General features: G+C 40.5%; 1 protein-coding gene across 3 annotated transcripts in view; it reads right to left on the bottom strand.

Moving 5' to 3' along the window:
• The window catches only part of CTBP1 (C-terminal binding protein 1), a 249,744-nt gene that overhangs the window by 137,942 nt on the left and 89,136 nt on the right, over positions 1-22,666 (bottom strand). Inside the window, exon 1 of one of the 3 annotated variants that reach the window (XM_063335180.1) lies at positions 19,921-20,054. The exons of the other annotated variants lie outside the window; for them this stretch is intronic. Within the exon in view, the coding sequence (XP_063191250.1) occupies positions 19,921-19,927 (7 nt within the window). The 5' untranslated portion in view covers positions 19,928-20,054. Of the gene's footprint in view, positions 1-19,920; positions 20,055-22,666 lie in introns of those variants that run through there. 3 annotated transcript variants of the gene reach the window in all.

The raw sequence follows: 22,666 nt of genomic DNA on the forward strand, positions 1-22,666 counted from the left end.
AAAACTGAGAGGAAAAGGCTCATCAAAATATTTTCAAGAGATCTCTGAAAAATTATTTGTCTACAGCTTATCAGTGAACACATCTTGGCATGAGGAATGTACAACTCCAAGAGCATTTTTTTGTCTTGACCTAATTTATGTTTGTACAAATATATTTATATAATAGAAAAAATATATTTATATTGTATAAATTTATATGGTATAAATTTATATATCTATTTTACATATGTTTATATGTATATATATAAAAAACCCAACTTCTAGTTAGAAAGACACACAGCCAAATTAAAAGGGAACAATGTATAAGATTTAAACTACAGTTGCTATTCCGCTGCCTCTTGTACACGTTTTCCTGACTCGTGAGAAAAGCCTAAAGCAGCCCTCATACTTTATCCACCAAAATAAATCGCTGAAAAACTACAGCAACTTTCCAAGGCATTTCCACAACTCCCCGAATCACTACAAGCTTTAACTAATATCCCCTCTCAGTGCAACCTGGTTTGCTTGAAAAAAAAAAAAATTACATTGCAGTTATGCAACACTTCTTTAAGCCATGGAAACCCAGGCAAAATCTCGTTTATTGGTACCCAAATCCCCGTATAAAACAATGACGTTCAGATATTTCCTGGCAACCGGCCCCACAATTTACAAGCCCACACCACTTTGCAAATATATATGGCAAGATATTTATTGCAACCCATCCAAAGTTTCTTGACTGTTGATTCAGTATCTGCTTCCCGTAGTCCCGCTGAACGTTTACATAAGGCAATTGCTTTTAATCTTTAGATGTGCCCTGACAAGCACTTAGAGAAGTGGCATTTTCCTGACAAAATGAATCATTTGCCTTCTACCACCAAGTTGCAGGTCTTTGTTACCAAAATAGAAAGGCTAGAACATGCCCTAGGAAGTCTCTTTCTCCGCTTTGAAATTATAAGGAGCTATACTCAATCTGAAAATCCTGTGATAAAAAATTTAGAGAAAAAGAAAAAAGAAAACATTAAAAGTGACACAATTTCCAGAAGCATAGGAACAACATATTGTGATGAGTGGATTGCAAGAGGAAAAATACAGCATGGAATTGCACAATTCTTTTCCAAGTCAAAGTACTGACACCATGTTCTGCTGAGAAAACCTTTTTGTCCCTCTAATTTAATGATAAATTTCATGTGACTTTTCTTGGTTGGAGGAATGGAACAGAAACAAACCGAAAACACTGTCCTGACATGTTAGCATTAAACATCTCCTTTAAGAACTAAACTTCATCTCTTTTATTGTTACATAAAGTTCTATTTTCAGCCTGAACAAGGAGGGGGGGGGGGAAGAAAAAGAACGACTATCATCTTCAAACCAAGAATCCGTTAGAGATCTAAAAACATAAAACAGAAATCCCTTTTAAGGATGAACGGACTTTGATTTCCAGCCTTACATTCCAGTTTCCACCACCTTTGCTTGGCAGATGGTGGTCAGTGCTATACTCCTCCTCATCCAAAGCGTCTGTAACAGTCTCAAACTCCTCGTGTCCTTTCACTGTATTAACCACTTCTGTTTTTTTAAGCCTTGACCTTTCCAAGGCTATCCCTTCCTATTTGTATTTTATTTCTGACATCTCTCCCTTCCCAGAAACGAGTCCTCCTCCTCCAACATCCACCGAGGTTCAGATGTTGACTTCCTGCTTTCTCCTCTGCCCATCCTGTTCCTGGATCTGAGCAAACTCCATCACCTTTATGCTGACAGCTCAAAACTCCATGTTTCTCCAAGAAGAAACTAATTTTAAATTTTGCGGAGGTACAGAACATGCATTCTATAACTATCACTTCGCTCTCCACCCTCTCCTGAGACTTCATCGGTCTCCAATTATTTGTTTCAGCAGATAAGACCATCAGGCCGCTGCTTCATAGCAGAGCTTCATCAGCAATTTGTCTCACACTCTTCCAGGGCCATTTTAGCTACATGTAAGTTGTGCTACTTCCACTTTGCAATAAAATTAAAAAAAAAAAAACCACCAACAAAAAAAACCCTAACACCTGATGAGGAACACAGTTCTTTCTTATGACCTTTAAGTCACCTACTATACATTTTCCCAATGGCCCTGATGAAAACCATGTTCTCCCATCAAGCCTTTGCCAAACATCACTACTTGGCTATTTTCTTCCCTTGTTCTTTTCATAGTCTCTCTCTTTAAGCCCCTGAATTTAACTGTTTTTTGGCAACTCAGGCACAACTCAAGATATTTTTTTCCCCCCACTGCACGTAAAAGATGTAATTACAGTTGCTCACCTCCATTTTCTATCTACTAAGGATACATAAAATACCATTTGCCTTCTTGCTGTACTCGCCTTCAAGCTTTTTGGCTTTTATAGACAGCATTATTCCTAAGGACGTAATCTTTTTTCCCTTAGCAAAAAATCCCACTCCAATGTCTCTTTGTTATAATATCACAAATCATTATTATTAGTAAACAGCACAAATGTCCACCAACTGACAAATGCACTGGGGGCGGGGGGGTTGCTGAAAAACTATTTGCTTCAGAGTGGTTTCCTACTATTAGCTTACTTCATCTGCACGTTGAAATACAGAGTGACCTCTCCATATGGCACTTGCAACATATGGAAAAAAAATACAGATGCACAAATGTTTTGTACAAACCAGAGAGAAACTGCAAAGCATCCTTCAGCTCCAATTTATCTTCTTTGTACTGACACCATAATTTAGAAAAATTAAAATGTTCCAAAGTTTGTATTTGATAATAACTAACATTTCTAAAGCACTTCTTCAGAATGCTGTTTTTTGAAAGAATGGACTATAAAGGTCTTCAGTAGTAAGCAAAAAGATCTTTTGTGGAGGAAAATGCCAGTTACTGATGCCTATCAGGCAATCAAATGTGCCCCTGTGTGGGCACGAACATTCTTGTTCTCAGAACAGACCTGCTGATGACTGAGCTGCTGCTTTCAGAGAAGATAAGTTTTTTTTTCTTTCAAAATCCTTCAGAAAGTTGTTTTGACTTTTTTTAACAACAATTCCAAAATATTTCAAATCATGTGAATAATGATCTCACGTTATTTAACCAAAATATATCATAACATGGGTATAGCCCAGAGAGAATCGTCTTTTTACTTTCCATGAAAAGGAGAAAGGCTCAATCCCATAAAATTAGATCCATATGGAGAAATGGCAAGACAGAGTTTAATAATACGTTCTGAAATCTGAAAAATAGACTTGATTTAAAAAAAAAAAAAAAAAAAAAAAAAAAAAAAACCAGCCTCTCAGACTCTTCTACCTGATCCTCTGCATTCAAGAGCTTAAGACAAGAGATGTGTGTAGCCAGCTACTTTGTGATACATTAACACCGACAAGCAGATTAACAGACCTAAAAGCATGAATTTACTGCTTTCCTGGAGGCAAATGAAATCAAACTGTTTCTTCCCAAGGTGTCGCACTCCCACTCCGCATCAGGGAATAGCCATCCCATGCACTGGCAGTCCTCTGCAAGCCCAACGTCCACCCCCACAACAGCCTGTCTCCAGCAAGGGAGATGGTCTCCAAACAGCTGGCCCTGAAGGGTCCCAGATCGATGAAGTAAATCTCTGTAAGCCTCTACCACAGTAACCAGGACATGCGGCTCCCACCGACCGAATTTCCAAGGTGGCCAAGTTGAATGTGTCATAGGGATGTAAAAAGCTCCTGTTCAGGTGTTTCCTTTTCAACAAGATAAAAAGCTTTCCTTGTTGTATGTTCTCCAGCTGAAAAAAAAACAAAAAGGCACTGGTGGCAACACAAGCAGGTGACATTGGGAGAATATAATCCAAGCACAGAGGCTGTTGGGAATATTAATCCAACATCAAGAGAAGACAGCATGCCAGGACTCGGAAAGGACCACCAGCATCTGAGAACACGGCACTAGTCCTAACCACGACGCAGTATGGCCGTTTTATAGTAACCTTGCTCCAGCAGGAAAAGAAGAGTAAAAGCAAATGAAATGTAAACTCTGCAGAAAGCCAATCTGAAGAACGCAGGTAGTGTGTATTCCATCTTCTAGTACAGCAACATCACTATATGCTTTATAGCTCACATATTTTTTTTACATAGATCTACCAATTAATAAAAAAGTTCCTTAGCAGCAGAATACTCAAACTGTAACTAGCTGCATGTGTTATCTCCTTCTCCTTATCTTCAGATGTTAAAATTGAGTTAATCTCTCAGCAGAAATGCACAGATTGCTGTCCTTGTAACATGTGCACTATATCCCATACAAGCCTCATTGATGATATGTGATCACCAACCAGAGGAAACAAAGTACTGCAGGATAATAAAAATGGAGGCGCATGTGGGCCAGAAGAAATACTCCTTACTAATAAACTCAGAATCTTTGACATAAAAAAAAAAAAACGTCCCATTTTCAAATGGCACCGGTCAGGGTACTTTTCTGTCTGTTTCCCCAGTCATGTTCAAAGGGTTGATCCATCCTTTCCCCAACTGCTCCCACAAACACATACTGTCCCTTACTGAATTTGGTACATCTACGTGTGCTGCACTTCACCATCTGTTCTATTCCCACTTTAATCCAGCTCCCACCTGGCTGGCACGGCCCAAAGTCCTGTGACAGAAGATATCTGGGCACAGCAACCCGGGGCTCAGCTGGGAGCCTCCCGTTGAAAGACTGCCAACGTTTCCTTGAATCCACCCTTCTTACTACACTCTCCCGTACCCACCGCAACTGTGAAATCACTATTAATTACGCCCTTTCTCCTGACCCACTTATCTCGAAATAGCAGTATCTGAGATGGGCTAAAAACAGAAAAAAAAAAAAAAGAGGAGGGAAGCTGCATGTTTTGCTTCCTGGATAACTCCTCTTAGAAAAGCCAACTCTGTTCTGATTTTCTCCACTATTTTTTCCTCTTTGTTTCCTTTCTTCTTCAACTTCTCTTCTGTGTCTTCCTTTTGTTTCTCTCTGCAAGAAGAGGAATGAGGTTAGGAAAAAGGAACGATGGAGAATGCTGATCTAAATTGCTTCACATCTTCAAAAATGTGGAGAGAAAATGATGGGGCGTGGGAAGGGAATGGAGCCCTGTGGGTTTTCTTTTCCAGAGATGACTTTCTTTTTGCTTCTGGCTCATGATTGAAGGAGATATGAGAGAATAAGAACTGCTGGAGATTCTGGCAAATATTGAAAAAGGAGAAACATGCAACTACAATTATTTGGAGAATAAGAAGCAAATGCTGAAGAGAAATGAACCCCACAAATACAGACTATGGTCTCTTTCCAGAAGGAAAAGGCTTTATTCAGTCTGAATCAAATCTGTTCATTTTTCACATTAATCCAAGCATGGACTTCATATAAAATTCACAAATACGTGTGTCAAATACAGCAGCGTAGACCACTTCAGATGCATCAGAAAACATTTCTTTTATTATAAGAGGGAAGACACGCGGTTCTGTTTCCTGAAGGATGACAAAAAAAAAACAAAGACATAAAACCACGACCTTAATACTGTAACTAACCACGTTGAAATGTTCTTGTCTACAAATTCTGAAGCACCGTGATGCACTTTTTGTTTACACTGATTTTTGCAAGGCCAACTATATAGATTAAAACTGACCCCAGCATTCTGCACTGTTGTCTGAAACAAGGTTCGCTTCTGGTTCAGAAGAAAGGACCTTCATAATAAAAATAGGGTACACAAACTTGCCTGGGCTCTGAAATACAGGGTTTGTTCCTGCAGCACGTGAGCCGTTTCCCAGGTACTCGAGCAGAAGGCACCGTGCTAGAGCTGCCAACAGAGATCCGCATTTCTCTCTAAAATGGCTAGCAAGTCTTTCCTCATCACCCTGGCAAAAACCAACACCAGAATGAGAACTGCTAACCTACCAACACTGAATACGAATACAGAAAGTGAATATTTACTTAAACATAAACTGTTCTTGGGGCATCCTTTTGCGATTTGGTTTTCTTACTTGTGACCTTCGGGAAAGAAGGACATGTTCAAAGCCTCAGTCACTGTTCGTTTGCAGAGGTAATATCATTCATGTAATAGCACGAGCACATGATTATTTGCCTTCACCAACCAAACAGATCAGTGAAAACTTTTCCTGTTTGTTTTTAACTCATTTAAATTAGAGGTATCTTTCACCAAGTTAAAATTTTCAGGAGGAACGGGGTTTGCACTTAGTACATTTTCAGAAAGACATGAGAAATAATACTAAAAAAACCTACTATTTCTGCCTCCTGGTAGGCTTGTTAGAGTATTTTAAAATGGCTTTCTAAAATAAACCAACTCCTTTTCCTGCACAGATTTACCATCGGGGAACCAAATCCTATCCTTATAAGGTTACAACAAAACAAAAGTCCTGAAAAGAAGTACAAAATCAAGTCCATTTTTTTAACTGAGGAAACAGGGTTACTAAGATACAACAAAGTTTAAAATCACTTTCTTCAGAATTAGCAATAGTCAGATGCTTAAGAAAATAATCCTCCCAACTACCATCCTCTTGGCCTTCACCCTAAATCATTCCTCTCCATCTAGTAAGATCTTAACCTATTAGAGCTACAAAGCAGAGATTTTATATCTAACAGGCAGTATTCAGGCTTTACCCACTGACATATTTTTATACAGACAAACATGGTTACTTTTACCATTAAAGAATTCAGGCTGCTATGGCAAGGCAGAAATTACTTAACTTAGGCTGAAAGCACAGATTCTGACTCTATTAAAACCACAACATAAACAAAAAGAAAGGAAAAAAACCCTAGGAGAAAAGATCTTAAGAAAAATTGAATCTAAAATAGTTTACAAGAATCTAAAATAAGGTCTGGGCTAAGCTAACACAGAAATCAAACTATTTGAAAAGAAAATCAATATTAGGATTAATGTTCAAGTTCTCTCCAAAGGAGGACAAAACGCAGTAAAAAAAAAAAAAGCTTGAAGAGCTGGGGTTTTCTTTCCTATTTTATCAAATTTTTGCTGTGGATCTTACTCTATCGGCATGAGAAGCAAATTGCTCTGAAGCAGAGCTGAACCTCACCCAAGGTTAACGGCAACACCAAACGCAGGCCTTTGACTTCAGTTTCCTTTTATAAAAAGAAAATATTACCAAAATACAAAAGAAACAAAGGATGCTGCTATGGCGGCTCGTAGGAGCACATTACATTTCTGATGTCTGCAGTGTTCAAAGTCTGTGTAAGTAAACTTTAAAGGATATTGACAGAAGTTATTTTCACCCTCTTTTTCGTTATCCGACACTACGAGTCGAATCGTATATAAGATTTAACTGTATTATATACAAAAGCAGCGGCACACCAGTGAGCACTTCATTAATTAAAAGCCAGAAAAGGAAGTTTGCTAAACGAAGCAAATGTTCTTATCACTCCTATCTATATTCATTAAAACTGACAAGAAACCAAATATCACCATCTGTCTACTTGCAATAAAGACACTAAAAACAGCTCTGGGGTAGAAGAATAATATAAAGTATAAAACTGCAGTTTTTCAAGTTTCAGTTTTAAATGGACAAGAGAGAAACTGATGTCAGGCAGGGGAGAATAAAGAATGACAAGGAGCTCATACACAAGACTGGAAAAGAAATTGCATGTTTTAGAATATAAACTGAAGCCCCTTCAAAATATCGCAAAACAAACGACAAACCTAAAGTTTCCTCTGTATTTCTCATTCAGGTCAATGGGTCCGCAAAAACCCAAGTATTGCAACAGCAGCTTATTTGCCTATTTAGTAATAACTGCTACCAAAAACATTCGGAAAATTTTATTACGCTACATAAACTGCAAAGTTTAAATGCTCAAGCAAGTCCCGGGAAACACTTCTGCAGCTTTATTATGTACTGATGCACTGTCTTTATATTTACAAGAGGGGTTTTTTTTTAATTATTTGTATATTTGGATTTTGCTTGCAAGTCAGCAACTCAGTATAAAAGTTGAATAAGACTTGATGAAAGAAAGATGATCACGGAGGTACTAACTTAGCTCTGAAAAAACCACCAGGCTCACACCAGCGGTTGCAGAGGTCAACCGAAGGTCACTGATTTAAGGTAGTTTCCAGCAGTTGTGCAATTTCTACCTTCTAGTAATCACCCTTTTTTGCACTGCAGGAGAGAGGAAAGGAAAAACAAATAGATGGTAATAAGATATTTAATGACAGAAATGAAAATAAACTACTGCTCACATTTTCAACAGCAAAGCTCCGTGTTGTTAATTCTGCACCATACCCCAGCTGCATTTTGCATAGCAATGAAAAGCGTTTCCAGTTCCTCCCGATGCTGCATAAAATATTAGCTCTATAGTCACAGTTTTAAAGACTAAATAAGGTTAAAGTAATTTAAGGCTGCGATAAACGCAAAAAAGAAAATTCATTGTTAAAACTGCCACCCGGCTCCCAGCCCCCTGTTGTGCCTAGGTACCGGAGCACATATGGTGCGGAGACTTCGGTGGTACCTACAGGAAGCATAAATGGGGTTAGGGGAGGAGGAGCAACGGAGTTAAAGACCAAATCGAAGGCTTATTGATTCTTCTTCTTATGTTCCTCTAGAATGGTTCTCTCTCTTTTTTTTTTTTTTTTTTTTTACTTTTTTCTGGGGGGGAGGTCGTTTAATTTTGTTTCCTAAGAACAATAATTCATACACTTAAAAAGGCTCTCATTAATATTCTATGAGAATGCTTTTTTAGACTCAATACAATTACAGCACAGCAATTATTATTCTTCAGTTAATACTTTAACAATACTAACAGACCCATTACCAGCTCAGCAGAAGTATGAGAGGCGTTTAAGAAACAGAAGTGTAGGACTATTTCTGTTTACTAAAGAAACCACAACAAAATTATAGAAGGTCATAAAGTCCGAGTGTAAAAAGTTACTGTAAACTGAGGTGAAAATGTGCCACCAGATTCCTCTTCGATTCTGAGGAACCTTCTTTTGAAAGGCAAGTCAATCTATGAGGATATAGAAATAGCAAAATTCTTTGAGTGAAGGTTGAAATTCAAGGGTAAATTCTCTTTTATGTTAAATATATAACATCAAAATACAGCACATCCGTTATCTGTCCATGCCAATGAAATCATTGGGATGTTTAGAGAGGACTTTGCAAAGCTGGTAGGCAAATGTGGAGATGTGTATCAGAAGAGAAAATACAAAACCATCCATAAAAATTTCCTCTGTATGGTTTAGAAATGCATCCTCCAGACTGAAGCTGGAGAATGTTTGTTTATTCTAAAAGGGTTGGATGATATCTTTAAAAAAAAACAGAAGAAACATTGTTGCGATGGGGAGAAAAAGGCAAAACGTTGACATGTTAGCTTTATAAACCTATTAATAAAAAGCTACATAGTAACAAGCAGATGCCAGATTATTATATTTTTTAAGTTTTTATTTTACATACACCTTGTTAGAGCTCTTTTTTTTCCTACTGAGAGTAGAAACAGTGGAATTTGCATTTCATTTTATTTACTAACAGGAAGCACACAAAGACTCAGGTTCTTCGGGAGCACAGATAACCAGCAGAAAAGGTAAACTTTGAAGAAAGAGAGAGCACAATTAACTTCCTGCCACAGTAACAACAGGGTGTAAATCAAAGCACCTTCTATAGCACATATTTGGGAAATCCAGCACCAGACTCCAGGCTCCCTGGATTTGAGAGTGCCGGGCTGGGAAAAGCCTTCTGGGGAACTGAGAAAGCATCAATTGCCCATAATCCTCTTAGAAAGGTAAATGAAACTCAATCCTGACATGCACCATATTTTTCCCTTCAATTACATGAAACTTTTTTCTAATATAATATACACAATACTATCAATACTATTAACTTATAATAGGTTTATTTGTATACACATATATATCAAAATATCAATTTATTTATGACCACTCTGTTGGGGTTTTTTTGGTTTTTTTTATCTTGTACCTACCTTGTCTACGAGCTGAAAAACTTTCCTTTGCCTGGTATTTCCCTAGAGACGAAGCTATCCTTTCTGTAAGGTCACACTTTCCTCTGGTTCTACCAACCCCCCTTGCTCATAGCATTATGTACACTGTGTTTAAATTCAAGATGGTTTTTGCCCTTTTATACTCAAATGCATCATCTTCTCTTCATCCTGATACATACAATAAAACCTGAATTTGTTGAGTTTGATGCTAGCTTGCAATATGACTTATTTTGGTGAGCAGATCGCTGTGACACCTCCTCATCCACTGTAACACCTCCTCATTAGTATTATTCTTGAATTCACTTTAGACAGTCAATAACGGTTTTCCGTACACCTTTGTAAAAGCTGGCTAAAAATCTACTTTTAAGAAGTGAATGCTAAAGCATTCACAATATCCTAGTCACAACGCCTTCATGTCTGTTATTTAAAGTACAGCACCATTACATCTGTATGCCAGCAACGTACGGCTCATCATGCTTTTGCTCTATAGCATTAAAAAAAACAAGAACAAGACCATCCTAGGTGTACCTTTTAATCCACACAAAGACAAAATAATTTATTACTATTTACATTGCTTTAAGTATTTTCAAGTTGCTATTTAGATGGCCTTGGTAGTAATGACTGCAGCAAGCTGGAACAGGTTTGCCGCAAAACAGAACCCAGGCTAGCACTAAAAATAAAACCTGGGTGTCTTGAAGCCTGGGAAAAGTATGGCAACACTACAAGGGATTCAGTGCAAACCCGCAGAAGATACTCCCTACACATACAACTCTTCTTGTCCATTAATTTGAATGGACAGATGTTTACAGACTGAGAATAATCCAGAGCTTCTACAGGTTTCTTTGACACTCCCATCGCTCTCGTTCCCCTTTCCCATCTGTTTCTTCTCCCACACTTCATTGTTCTGCCCTCTAACATCTTTCTTGCCACGGACCAGGCTCAGGCCAGCTTTCTCCATGTCCTGGTTATGCCCTACTCTCCCCCGTGCCCAAATGATGGGACGCAGGTGATGCCAGAAAATCCGTCAGAGCAGGGTCTCAGCGAGCTCCGGCGCAGGAGGCCCCCGCCTCTTGGGTAACAAGACAACCTTTTTCTGCTGTTTCTATGTACTATGCAGTAACATAGCCCCTTTTTCTTTTTTTCCCCAGTCTATCACATTATTTGTCCCTATTTTACGTACTATCCATTACTTTTCAGGATTTTTTTTCCCTCTTTTATCCTCCTATCGCTATCATGGTCTCTAAGAGAAAGCCGAGGCTGTTAAGTACCACACATCTGTCATTTCAGCATTATGATTAGAAAGCAGATTCTGAAAATCCTGGTACCACCATAAAACTGGTAAACTAAGAAACCTCCCCTTAGATTTTATCACTTTATCACTGTTCTTGTACCCTTGCCTAGATACCTGCTGCTGATCACCATCAGAGACAAGGTTTTGAATTAGACATGCTCGATCTGAATCAGTACGGCTGTTCTTACAGATTTATTGCTAAAACAAGTGTTTCTGCCAGACCTGAGGAAATCAGCAAGAGGTAAAGTTACAGACTCTTGCATTTTACTACAAGTAGCTTTGCTGCGTGGAAGTCCCCGATTTCATCATCTACATTCTTTACACTGCTATGCAAACCGAGTTAATTCTGGTGACAATCAGCACATATGTAAAGTATTCAGGTATTTTCTTTGATAGCAGTAGGAAACATTAAGCATAGGAAATTTTGCGCAAAATATTTTTCACCTGATGAGAAATATGGGTGAAAATGCTTTGAACATGATTTCGTTAAAAGCATCATCCTTATTAGCATAAGAAAGAAAAATGATTTGTTGGGAAATAGCCACCGTTTAAGATATTTCATGTTGTTTTCCAATGTTATTTTCCCAGAGACACCAAGCAGGATTAGGTTTTGTGGTTTGGGTGGGGGAGAAGGTTGTTGATGGTTTGGGAAAACCTACCCAAATCTTGCTTTGCTCACTTGCTCCCGGATCCTCAGCTACAGCAAGAACTGGCTGCTGGAAGATCTAACTTCAAAGGCCAGCTGCAGGGGAAATTGTCACTATTTGATCCACTAAATCTAGAACTTAATATTTATTTAAGTTTAAAAACTTTAAAAAAAAATATTCCAACAAAGTAGCAGAAGGTTCCCTCAACGGCAAAGCCCCGTTGTCTAAACGCTTCCAACCATATACCCACCCTTGGGTTCCAGGTCCAAGTAAAACTCCACTCCTCCCCACCGGTTTTATCTCGCCAAATTCAGAGCGGGAGGAAAACACCGAGAGGACCAGCATCCCAAGGACGCCACCACAGCGGAGCACTGGCACACATTGGCAGTGCTCCCAGGAGCCAGCTCCTGCAGCTGGTTATTATTAAGGAACACAAACGCTTCTGCACTCCAGTCAGAAATATTCGGGGGCTTTAGGCACATGAACAACAACTCAATCATCACATTTCCTTCTCTCTATCATGAAATAAACACTCTGAGATACACTCTTTGTATTTATGTCCTTTCAAAAGAATTTAGGAATGGGGGTGCGGGGGCTGGGGGGGGGGGGGGTGGGAGGGGGGCGGGTGGTGTGTGGAATAAAACCACAAGTAAAGTGCACGGGTTCAAAATGTGCAGTAAATACTTTGGAAAGCAATGTTCTCATCTGGGAGTATTGCAACAGATGTTTATCATGAGCTACCGCAACAGTTAATCCCACTCCGAGCCAGATTAACTCTTTGCCATTGGAAACAAGCCTTTTTTCCACAGGCAGCCTACAGAAAACAAGGTGATGTGCCAGAACTACTGACAACAAGCGGTTAACTGAATAAAGGGGGGGGGGGGGGGGAGGAAGCTGTGAAGCCCAACCAAATAAACCAATGTCTGGCCCAAAAGACTTAGATGAACAGGTGTATGTGTGGGTGGGAGTGGGGGGAAAAAAAAATAAGGAAAAAATATTTAAACAAAGCCTCCACTGTCATTCTGGTCAGTGAAGTGGGTACACACAAAATGAGCCAAACGCCATTTTTGAACAATTCACCAAATAATGGATTTTTTTGTATTTTTGGAGAGGATAAGAAATATTATTATTGATCTTGGTTTTGAAAGTGCGGTACCAATGTATCACAGTAACAACTCAGAGGTTATTCTATTTAAAGATATTATGAGTAAGAATGAAAATAGGAAGGTACAAAACTACAATAAAATATGGACATTCAAACAGCAATTCAACGTTCGGAAACATTACAGTATTTCAAAATACTACAGATTTTAAAAATCTATTTTAGGCATCCATACATGAAACAGTGGTAGCCTACTAGACTACTTTTCTCTTTTTTCGTCTTTTTTTTTCTTTAAACTGAGTAATTTAATGGCAGTTTTTTAATTTTTATGTAACTATTTACAGCACTTGTGTAAGCAATCTGGTATTTACTCCTTAAACATACAAATGTAAATCACAAGTTAAAGCATCGTTATTTAAAGCTGAAATCGCAGCTTCTTAACCGGTGCAAATCAGACCCCTGTTTGCAACCTTTCCCGAAGGCAGGTGAAAGGCAAGTAAATCACTGCCCAGAGCTAATCCCTCTGCTCCTAATTCCACAGGCATTTAATTTTGGGAAATCCTTGAGCATACACTGGTCCCATGAAAAGAGTGAGCAGTCCAAGAGAGTCAGGAGAAAGCCATCCCCCTTCACCATCCTGAGGAGATCAAGCAGAAGAGGCGAGTACACGATGTTCACAATGCCTTTGCCTGAGCAACACCTACGGCTCCCACATCCCTGGGACCACACGGCGCCGTGGCCGCACCGGCATCCATGTAAAACTGCTGGGAAGCAGAGCTGGTCCGAGGATTTACAGCCTTGCACAGCTTGCAAGGCTACGCACAATTCTCATCTGAGGCACACACCTTCCCCTCCATGTGCCCAGTTGCGGTAACACAAGAATGAGAGTCGCAAATTCTGGAACCTTTGCTCTAAACTTCCTTCCTGACTCAAGAAAATCTCAGCTTGTTGGTTGTTTTTTTTCAAACAGAGAGAAAAACAAATGCCAATCTGTCAAGTGTAAAGACAATCTAAAGAGGTTTTGTTTATTTAATTGCTAGGCAGAACAATAAACGAATAAAAAGCTGTAGGAAGTCCTTAGGACTCCACAGTATTTCTGCTGGTAATGCAGAACAAGATTTATTCTTGGTATTACTCCTAATCAACAAAAGCAATGGCAAATACTATCAGTCCTTTTATATTTGGTGAAGAGATTGATGCTATTTATTCAAATCTTTACAAATATTCCTCCTATTCTAAAAAGACCGATGGCCACAAAGGCACATGCTGGCAGTAACCTCTTCCCAGCCCCTTTATCCCTAGCTAAAGGCCACTGGAACAGACACCCATCGGTTTGTTGACTAAAGTACAAAAGTTTGCAGCTTGTTTTGTTTTTTCCCCACAGATATCAAACGTCATAAGTGCCGAGAGGAAGGTTTTGTTTTCTAAATCTTTAGTATTCCAGAGAAAAGTACTGACATTACATTCTGCAAGTCTTGCCAAGAACGTCTTTTGTGTTCACAGCTTCAGTGTTGATGATAAATTTTGAACATTAACAGTACAAAGTATCATTTAAATCAAAGCCTGAATCATAAATGTAAAAGTAATTTAAACTAGTGAACTGGAAACCTTGATTTAAATAATTTCATTTTGCAAATATAGTTCTCCTGAAGAACTATTTGCTTTCAATGGTTGTTAGTTCTTGCTGAGTAGGTAAATAAACTACATGCATCTATTTAAATGATTATGAAGCCTAATACACTCTAGATCTTTTATTTTCACATTTTATTAAGTTGACAATTTACTAGGCAATTATTTTTTTAACTATGATTCCTAAGTGCTTCAGAAATATTTCTTAAGTCCTAAAGCACCTTTTATTATGATGATTATTCCCATTTTATAGAACACTAAACCAAAAAAGAGATAATTAACTAGTTTGGAGACTTTCCTTCACCAGATTAAACTCACTCTAAGATAACACGATTGATCTCCACTATAGCAGCAACCTGTTGCACGTAATTTTTCACTTTGACCTAGCAATCATAATAATTTGCAAAGATCAGTAAGAGAACAATTAGCAGAAAAGCCCCAGGAGGCAGCAGCAGAAGGCTGGGCCAAGCGTGTGTACACAAATGAGGAGGTTCTGCTGGGTGGTTTCACCAAGATAGAACACTTGGTATTATTTTTACTTCATCTTCTAAAATTTGGGTGTAAAGGTAACAGTCAGCACAGTCTGCTGCTATTCTTCACGACAACACAGCTTGCTTTATGAACAAGCTCAATTATTTTGCCATGAATAATCATGGCAAAACTTGCAGTGAGCATTAGGATCGATTCCACAGCCCAGACGAATTGTCACACCGTACTTTCCAAGCGGTACAATCTCTAGTTTGAGTACTCGTTTCTTAATATTGTGCCTCAAAATCCGCAGGACGTTGCGCCAACAGCACTTACTGTGAATGTTGCAGAACAATTTCCATGTACTGAATATTGCATATCCTGACAAGCCAGCTGGGTTGAGACCTTACACATTACACAGCTTCTGCCCTGAGGGACAGTGCCAGATCTGAAACATTTACTAGTCAAAGACAGGTGATGTATGAAAAGTGGGAGAAGTGGTACAGAATTATTTTTAAGGTTTTTCACAGTCTCTCACCATTGTGCCCATTTTCCACTGGTATGAAAAGCTACTTCTGCCCCAACTTGGCCCACGCTAGGAAACTGCATCCTTCCTAAAACACCTCCTGATCTTTCCCCACAAGCCATGTCTTACCGAGGAGGAGCATCAGTATCTCCCCAAGCTACTTTGTCCTCCTGTAAACTTGCTTTTGCTGTGATGATTACAGAGATTTTACCAGTTAGATAATGATGACCATCTCTGAGCTGTGCCGGGAGGGGCAAGGAGCAGAACAAGTGCTGGAGGAAAATGAAACAATGAAAGACACAGTGGTCCATGACGAGACAAATGTGTTAGGTGTAACCTCATAAAATGCCAGCTCTTCCCTTCTTCTGCCTGAAACCCTAGCCATCGCTAAGGGTGTGACCACTAACAGGCATGTAGAGGAGGAGGGTCTACAGGAGACAGCCCATCGCTTTGATGATGAACCCCACCTCTTGCAAGGTCTAGCTGGATCCATCCACCTCCTCATCTTCAGCTTCAGGAAATAAAGTCCAGACCCCAAATCCCACCCCACCAGGGTGCCACATGTCCAATCCATTTTGGTTTCGCTTTAAGCTTGGGAATTAGAGGGACACGGAGACAGCACAGGGAGTGAGAATGGGATGAGCCAGTTACAGGTCAGGGACCTTGCTGCCCCTAAGCCACTCACCTTCCTAAAATGAAACCAAAAGAAGGTTTTATACTGAAAAGCATCTGAATTTCCTCCACAAGTTTCCCAACAATATATATCAAGCGAATCACTTCACTGCCCAGGTTGCCCATCCCCGGCGCAGGCTCCAGTCCCTGCCGTGACGCTTCAGACACGACGCTGCCGGTCTGCGAAGTGAGCGGGCTCCGATGGGAACGCCGGCCCCCAAAGGCAGATGTTGTGTAAATTCATATTTCATAAACACAGTTAATTGTGACAAGAGGGCTATAAAAATCCTTGTACCGCTTAAATTATTTCTCCACTTAGAGCAACTCTACCACCAGAAAATGTTACACATTGCACTTTATACTGAACTGGCAGCGCTGGATGATGACATTACAGCTCTATTAAATAACAGATATAAAAATCACAGATCTTTAAAAACTGCAAATTAATTTTTCTGCTATCATTCAACATAACCATTTGAAAACAAACATGCCATGCAGTTGTCATTAAAAGTTTTCCAATCTAACAGTGTGTGTTTAAATATGAAAATTACACTTTTTGCAATAAACATTGCTGCTATCAGGTAAAAGTGCTACTATAAGTCACATCAGTATTAGACAGAAACTACCAGCTAAAAAGAGTCAATAATCCCTCATGCTTTACCGAGGAAATATTCTCTCTCCATCCAACAAAGTCACAAGGAAAAAAAAAAACACAAACAAAAAACAAACAAAAACCACCAACAAAACAGCTAAACGATATTTGCTAAAACTTTGATACTTTGATGCAGGCACATAGGTAAGTAAAAGAGAAGTAATTCAGAGACTGCTTTTTAATGAGTTCATGGTTTATGCATTTACTGACGCTGATCCTTCAGTAACCCTCGTTTAGCAGATTCATTGTATCCACATGAAACTCCTTGCGTACACTAGAGTCTAAGTTGTTACCCAACTCATATATTTCGGGGGGCAAAGAAAGAAAGAAACCCCCTCCCTCGAGTTTTAATTTTTTTAGCCTGATTTTTTTGTTTCATTATTTAAAAGAAAATATTTATTAAGAGTTTATTACCTATTTATAGTTGGAAAAGATATGTTTTTAATAACACACGTCTCCTTTCGGGTAATAGCTTACACTTGCTAACATTTACTAAGTTAAGCGCACGAGTAAGAAACAACAAGGTTTCCCTCAGCCCTGTGGGGCCGCTGGGTCTGTGCGTGGTACCAGAGCAGCGACCGGGTACCGCGCGAGAGGGAAAGAAAAGGCTTCATCTGCTCTCTCTCTCACCTGCCTGGGTGAGAAAACAAGCAGGAGGCGTGGAGGGGTAATTCAGTTCTGCAGCACTCGCGTCATCTTTCTTATTTCTGTTAGCACCGCAAGCAGGCGACGCCTGCCAGCCTGGCTGCAGCACTTTGTTTACATGCTATTAGAAATCAGAAGTTGCTATTTAGGCTAAAGAAGTCTCAGTAGGTATCAACTAGGCACAGACATTATTCTGCCCGTTTTCTCAGGATGCTCTGGGAAAGTTTATATAAAATAGGAAAATTATGCATGCTATTATGCAATGAAATCAAAATACAATAAAATGTAGGCATGGATAATTCTACTTTTAAACAGTAGCTACTGAACTGTAGCTGGCTTTGTTTTAAAAGTACATATCACTTGCATAAATAGTATTTATTTCATAATAAAAAAATACTTCCTACATAGCTATCCACATTTCTCATATTGAAGTATCCACAACCATTTGAATATAATGCACTGCTGAATTCAATTAAAACTCCCTAGACATCTATCATTTTAGACGACCTAAGAGATTTGGGTAGATAATCATAAATCTGCGGGTATGCCCCATTTTTTCTAGGAGCTGACAAATCGCCGGTGACGCAACAGGTGCCATTTCCATTCATCATTATTTTTTATGAAAAGGATGACCCTGGCACAGTCCCTGCCAGCAGTCGGGCTGCCGGTGTGCCCGTGGGTGCGCGGGCGAGAGGCGAGGACCAGTGAAGCTGCAGCATCGCAGCTCCTCCGGCTGCTTCCCACACCACAGAGGTGCAGGGGCTGCTCCTGCTCAGTGGGGCCAGACCGAATTTCTTCTGTCACTCCCTGGAAAAACCTTTACTGCTTCAGGCTAGCAACAAAAAATGAAGTTTTCAGGCCTAGCAATAGGCCTGGACCCACAAGCATCCTTCTGCCTCTGTAACACACAATAAGGGGTTAACAGCATCACGAGCAAACTCAGGTGTAGATCACACTGACTTCACTGGCAGTACCGCTGATTCTAACCCAAATTTCTACATGGGGCACCTTAAAGATTCAGTGGCAATTTTATTCAAAAGAAACATTCAGGCACTGATTTTTAACCCGCTCAAATGAGGAATTTGTATCTAAAATTTCCACTGTTCACTTGTATCGCAGAAATGATCACGCAAATATACTAGAATTTCAAGTACTGCCTCCAGCTGGGGATGCCACACAGTATATTTAAATTTCTAGCTATCTACTAGATGGCACAGAAATCACGCAGCCCAATCGTAACCGCTACGTTACTCAGGCAAAATACCACAGAGAAAAGTTGCAAAATCTGTCAGAAGATTTTTCGGTCGTAAAACATATCTCATACAGAAATAACTTTTGCAGGAAAACCGCTAGGAACCTCAGAACTTAATAAGGTGGATGCAGCTTTAATATGAGATGAAATACACAGAAGAAATATAATCAAGGCAGTTGACTGTAAAAAGCCTCACGAAGAATAGAGATTACATGTAGCGCAAAATAATACAGAGCCAAATTTGTCCCTGAACCATATAACAGATTTACAAGACAAGATAAAAATGGAGGCTATTTAACTTCGCATTTGTTATTTTAAACTTAAACCAAACAAAATACGTTCAGATAACAACACATCATCACGTCCATTCCCAATTATGCATAATCTCAGACTAAAAGGGAAACGGATATTTAGTGTTTAGCAAATACACAGAAATAACTTATGGGACGGAGCCAGGATTTTCAGCGGGGACCCGCCGACGGCCCGAGCCGACTCGGATCTACTTTTCTGCCCTTCGACGCACACGCGCAAACATCAATTTTTAAAACCAGAGAAAAACCCGCAGCGCAAAACTCCGCGCCCAGAAAAAGTTCGTGCGAGCCCGGTGGCCACCCAAACCCGCCCAAGCGCCAGCCGGACGGGCGAGCCCAGCACGCGCAGACGCGCTCCCCGCCCCGGTTTAAATAAAATTGAAATAAAATCGGTGACTCCAGCAGCGCCGGTGGCATCCGGGGGTCCCGGTGGGCAAACTTCTGCTGAGAAATGGCCTCTGTTCCCCCTCCCCGCGCCCCCCACGCAGGGACACGCACACACCCACGCACAAAAAACACCTTCCTACCCCCCTCCCCCGAAAAAATACCCCCCTACCCCGAGGCATGCTGTGGCAGGCAGGGGGTGGCCACTGGCGCTGCCCCCCTCCCCACGCACCGCCCCCTCGGCACCCCGCCCCACGCACCGCCGGAGGAGGTGGGGCGGGGGGGGAAATAAAAATCATAATTATTAAAAATAAGATTAAAATAACAAATCGATCCGGCCCCGGCGCGCAGCGCAGGGCCGGGGGCGCCGGCTGCCCGCCGCCCCCGGGGAGGGTCGGGGACCCCCATCCACCCACCTTGCATCCCCGCCGCCGGCTCCGCACCGGAATACGCCGCCGCCGCCGCCGCTGCTGCTACTGCTGAAAATACGGGGCAGGCGGGCGCGACCAATCGGGGCGGAGAGCCGCCCGCCCCCAGCCAATGACGGCCGCCCGCCGCCGGCCCGCCGCCAACCACAGCGCAGCTCATTACCCGGCCGGCGGCGAGGAGGGGCGGGGCGGGGCGCGGCGCGGCGCCGCCGCGGAGGTGGGGAACGTGCTGCGGGACCGGCGAAGGGGTCGCGGGACCGGCACCCGCCCTGCCCTGCCCTCCCCGCTTTCCCCCCCCCTCTATTTTTCCCCCCTTTCCCCCCCATTTATCTTTTTTTTCTTTTTCTCCCCTTTCCCCCCATTTATCTGTTTTTTCTTTTTCTCCCCTTTCCCCCCATTTATCTGTTTTTTCTTTTTCTCCCCTTTCCCCCCATTTATCTGTTTTTTCTTTTTCTCCCCTTTCCCCCCATTTATCTGTTTTTTCTTTTTCTCCCCTTTCCCCCCATTTATCTGTTTTTTCTTTTTCTCCCCTTTCCCCTCTATTTTTTCCCTTTTTTTCTTCCCCCCTTTCCCCTCTATTTTTTCCCTCTTTTTCTTCCCCCCCTTTCCCCTCTATTTTTTCCCTTTTTTTCTTCCCCCCCTTTCCCCTTTATTCCCCCTCCTTTTTTCCCCCTTTCCCCTTTATTCCCCCTCCTTTTTTCCCCTTTCCCCCTTTATTCCCCCTCCTTTTTTCCCCTTTCCCCCTTTATTCCCCCCTCCTTTTTTCCCCTTTCCCCCTTTATTCCCCCTCCTTTTTTCCCCTTTCCCCCTTTTTTCCTCTCCCCCTTTTCTATTTTTTCCCTTTTTTCTTCCCCCCTTTTTCTTTTTGCCCCCTCCCTTTTTCTTTCTTTTTTCCTTCCCCCCCCCCCCCTCCTTTTTTCTTTTTTCCCCTCCTCCCCTTTTTTCTTTCCCTTTTTTCTTTCTTGGGGGTGGGGAGAGGAGCTTTTTCCAGATTCTTTTGCATACCCCTCCCCAGCGTACATCATACAGACCAAAACCTTTGGGAACCCTCTGGGGAACTTGTTCTGAAAGGATGCCCCCGCATAAATCGACACTGATTCCTACCAGCACCAAAGACTATTATTTTAGAGAGTACAGAAAAATGAGGGGATGAAAACCCCAACAATTTAGTCCAGCTAAAATCTGAGGTTCAGAAGAGCATCCATTTAGCCACTGTTTTTTTAATAAAGTGATACACAAACACATTGCACTATCAGAACAGAGAACAGGCTCTTAGGGTGCCAAACCCAGCCTTTAAAAATACCAAACCGAAACCAGCAGGTGTTTCAACCACACAACTTCACTTCAGCATGCAAAGCTTTACGCTGTATCACCACTGCAAAATTATTAGCCAAGTAAACTTTCTTATTAAGTCCAACAAACTTGGAAATAAATATCTGCTTTACTAAAAAAAAAAATTAATAAAAGATTGAATGCATAGTCTTATTTTTTAAAGGAAATTTAAATTTGTTAACATTTGTTCATTAAAAATAAACTTTCCAGTCAACAAAACTCATGACTGCTGTATATTACAGCAGCAAACTATCAACTGCAGAAGAGGGGATAAAAAAGCTCAGAATTTTCTTTTGGTTTTCCAGTCTAGGCACCCTGTTAATTCCTAAACTTAAAGTGAACTAAAACAGTCAGAAAATCTGCGCCTCCCATTTCTAATGTTGTGCTCCTTCTGACCTCATCCCCAGCATTTAAAATCACTAAATTGTGTTTGCTGAAAACTCTTGCCTGAACAGGCCACGTTATTAATTTGTTCACAGCGTTTGGCTAATACAGGATAATACATGCCGTGAAGTGATAAACCTGATATCAACCCAAGGCTTGATGATAATTTACAGGAGAAAGCTTTTCTTTTGCAGATCAAGAAAGACTTATTTCTAAGGTGCCCCAAGAGCCAAGAACTCTGTGGTGCTACGAACTGCTGACAGGCAACCAATAACTGTGACAAATTATACATTCATGGCATCTGCAACAATCGATAAACTGACTCACCAAATTAATAAAATATAGATCACAAAGCATACATTTTTATTAAAGAATAATTTCATGATAACCAAGTAATGTGGATGCTTCCAAGCATAAGATTAAATTACATGCTGAGCAAATCTGGCATTTTGTGATAAACTGTGAAAATAGTCTTTGCAACAGCAACTGAGGAAGAACACTGCTGACATAGTCTATAAACATGTTTTATAAAGCATAACCGAAAGTAACAAAAAAAAAAAAAAACACACTGAAGCGGTGGTTAGAGAATTCACTACCATATCCGTAATAATTACTTTCTAGACTTCTCCTTGCTTTGTAATTTACTCCTTCAAATATGCTGCTGATTTTGGTGTTAAAAGTAATAAAAACAGATTACCTACATAGGGGAATATTTACACAAAATTAATTCCTTAACTAGTCAGACTTCAGCAGTCGTCATTATTGGAGTACTCAAAGATTTCTAGTACAATTAGGAGGATGAAAATTTTACTTAAACACATGAAGGCAAGTGTCTTACCTGAGAGATGGACATTCTTTATCAAAACTTTGTGCCTGCTGAGTAACTTTAAGTATTTGCTTGAATACAATGGATCCCACTGGACGTGAAGGTCTGAAGTGGTTATGTATTTTCCTGCATGGATATTTTCCACTACTGAGAAATGCGTCCAGAAGAGCTTTTCCAACTTCATATAAAGGC

This window comes from Chroicocephalus ridibundus, chromosome 5, assembly GCF_963924245.1.
Source record: "Chroicocephalus ridibundus chromosome 5, bChrRid1.1, whole genome shotgun sequence".
In the NCBI taxonomy this organism is placed as follows: domain Eukaryota; kingdom Metazoa; phylum Chordata; class Aves; order Charadriiformes; family Laridae; genus Chroicocephalus; species Chroicocephalus ridibundus.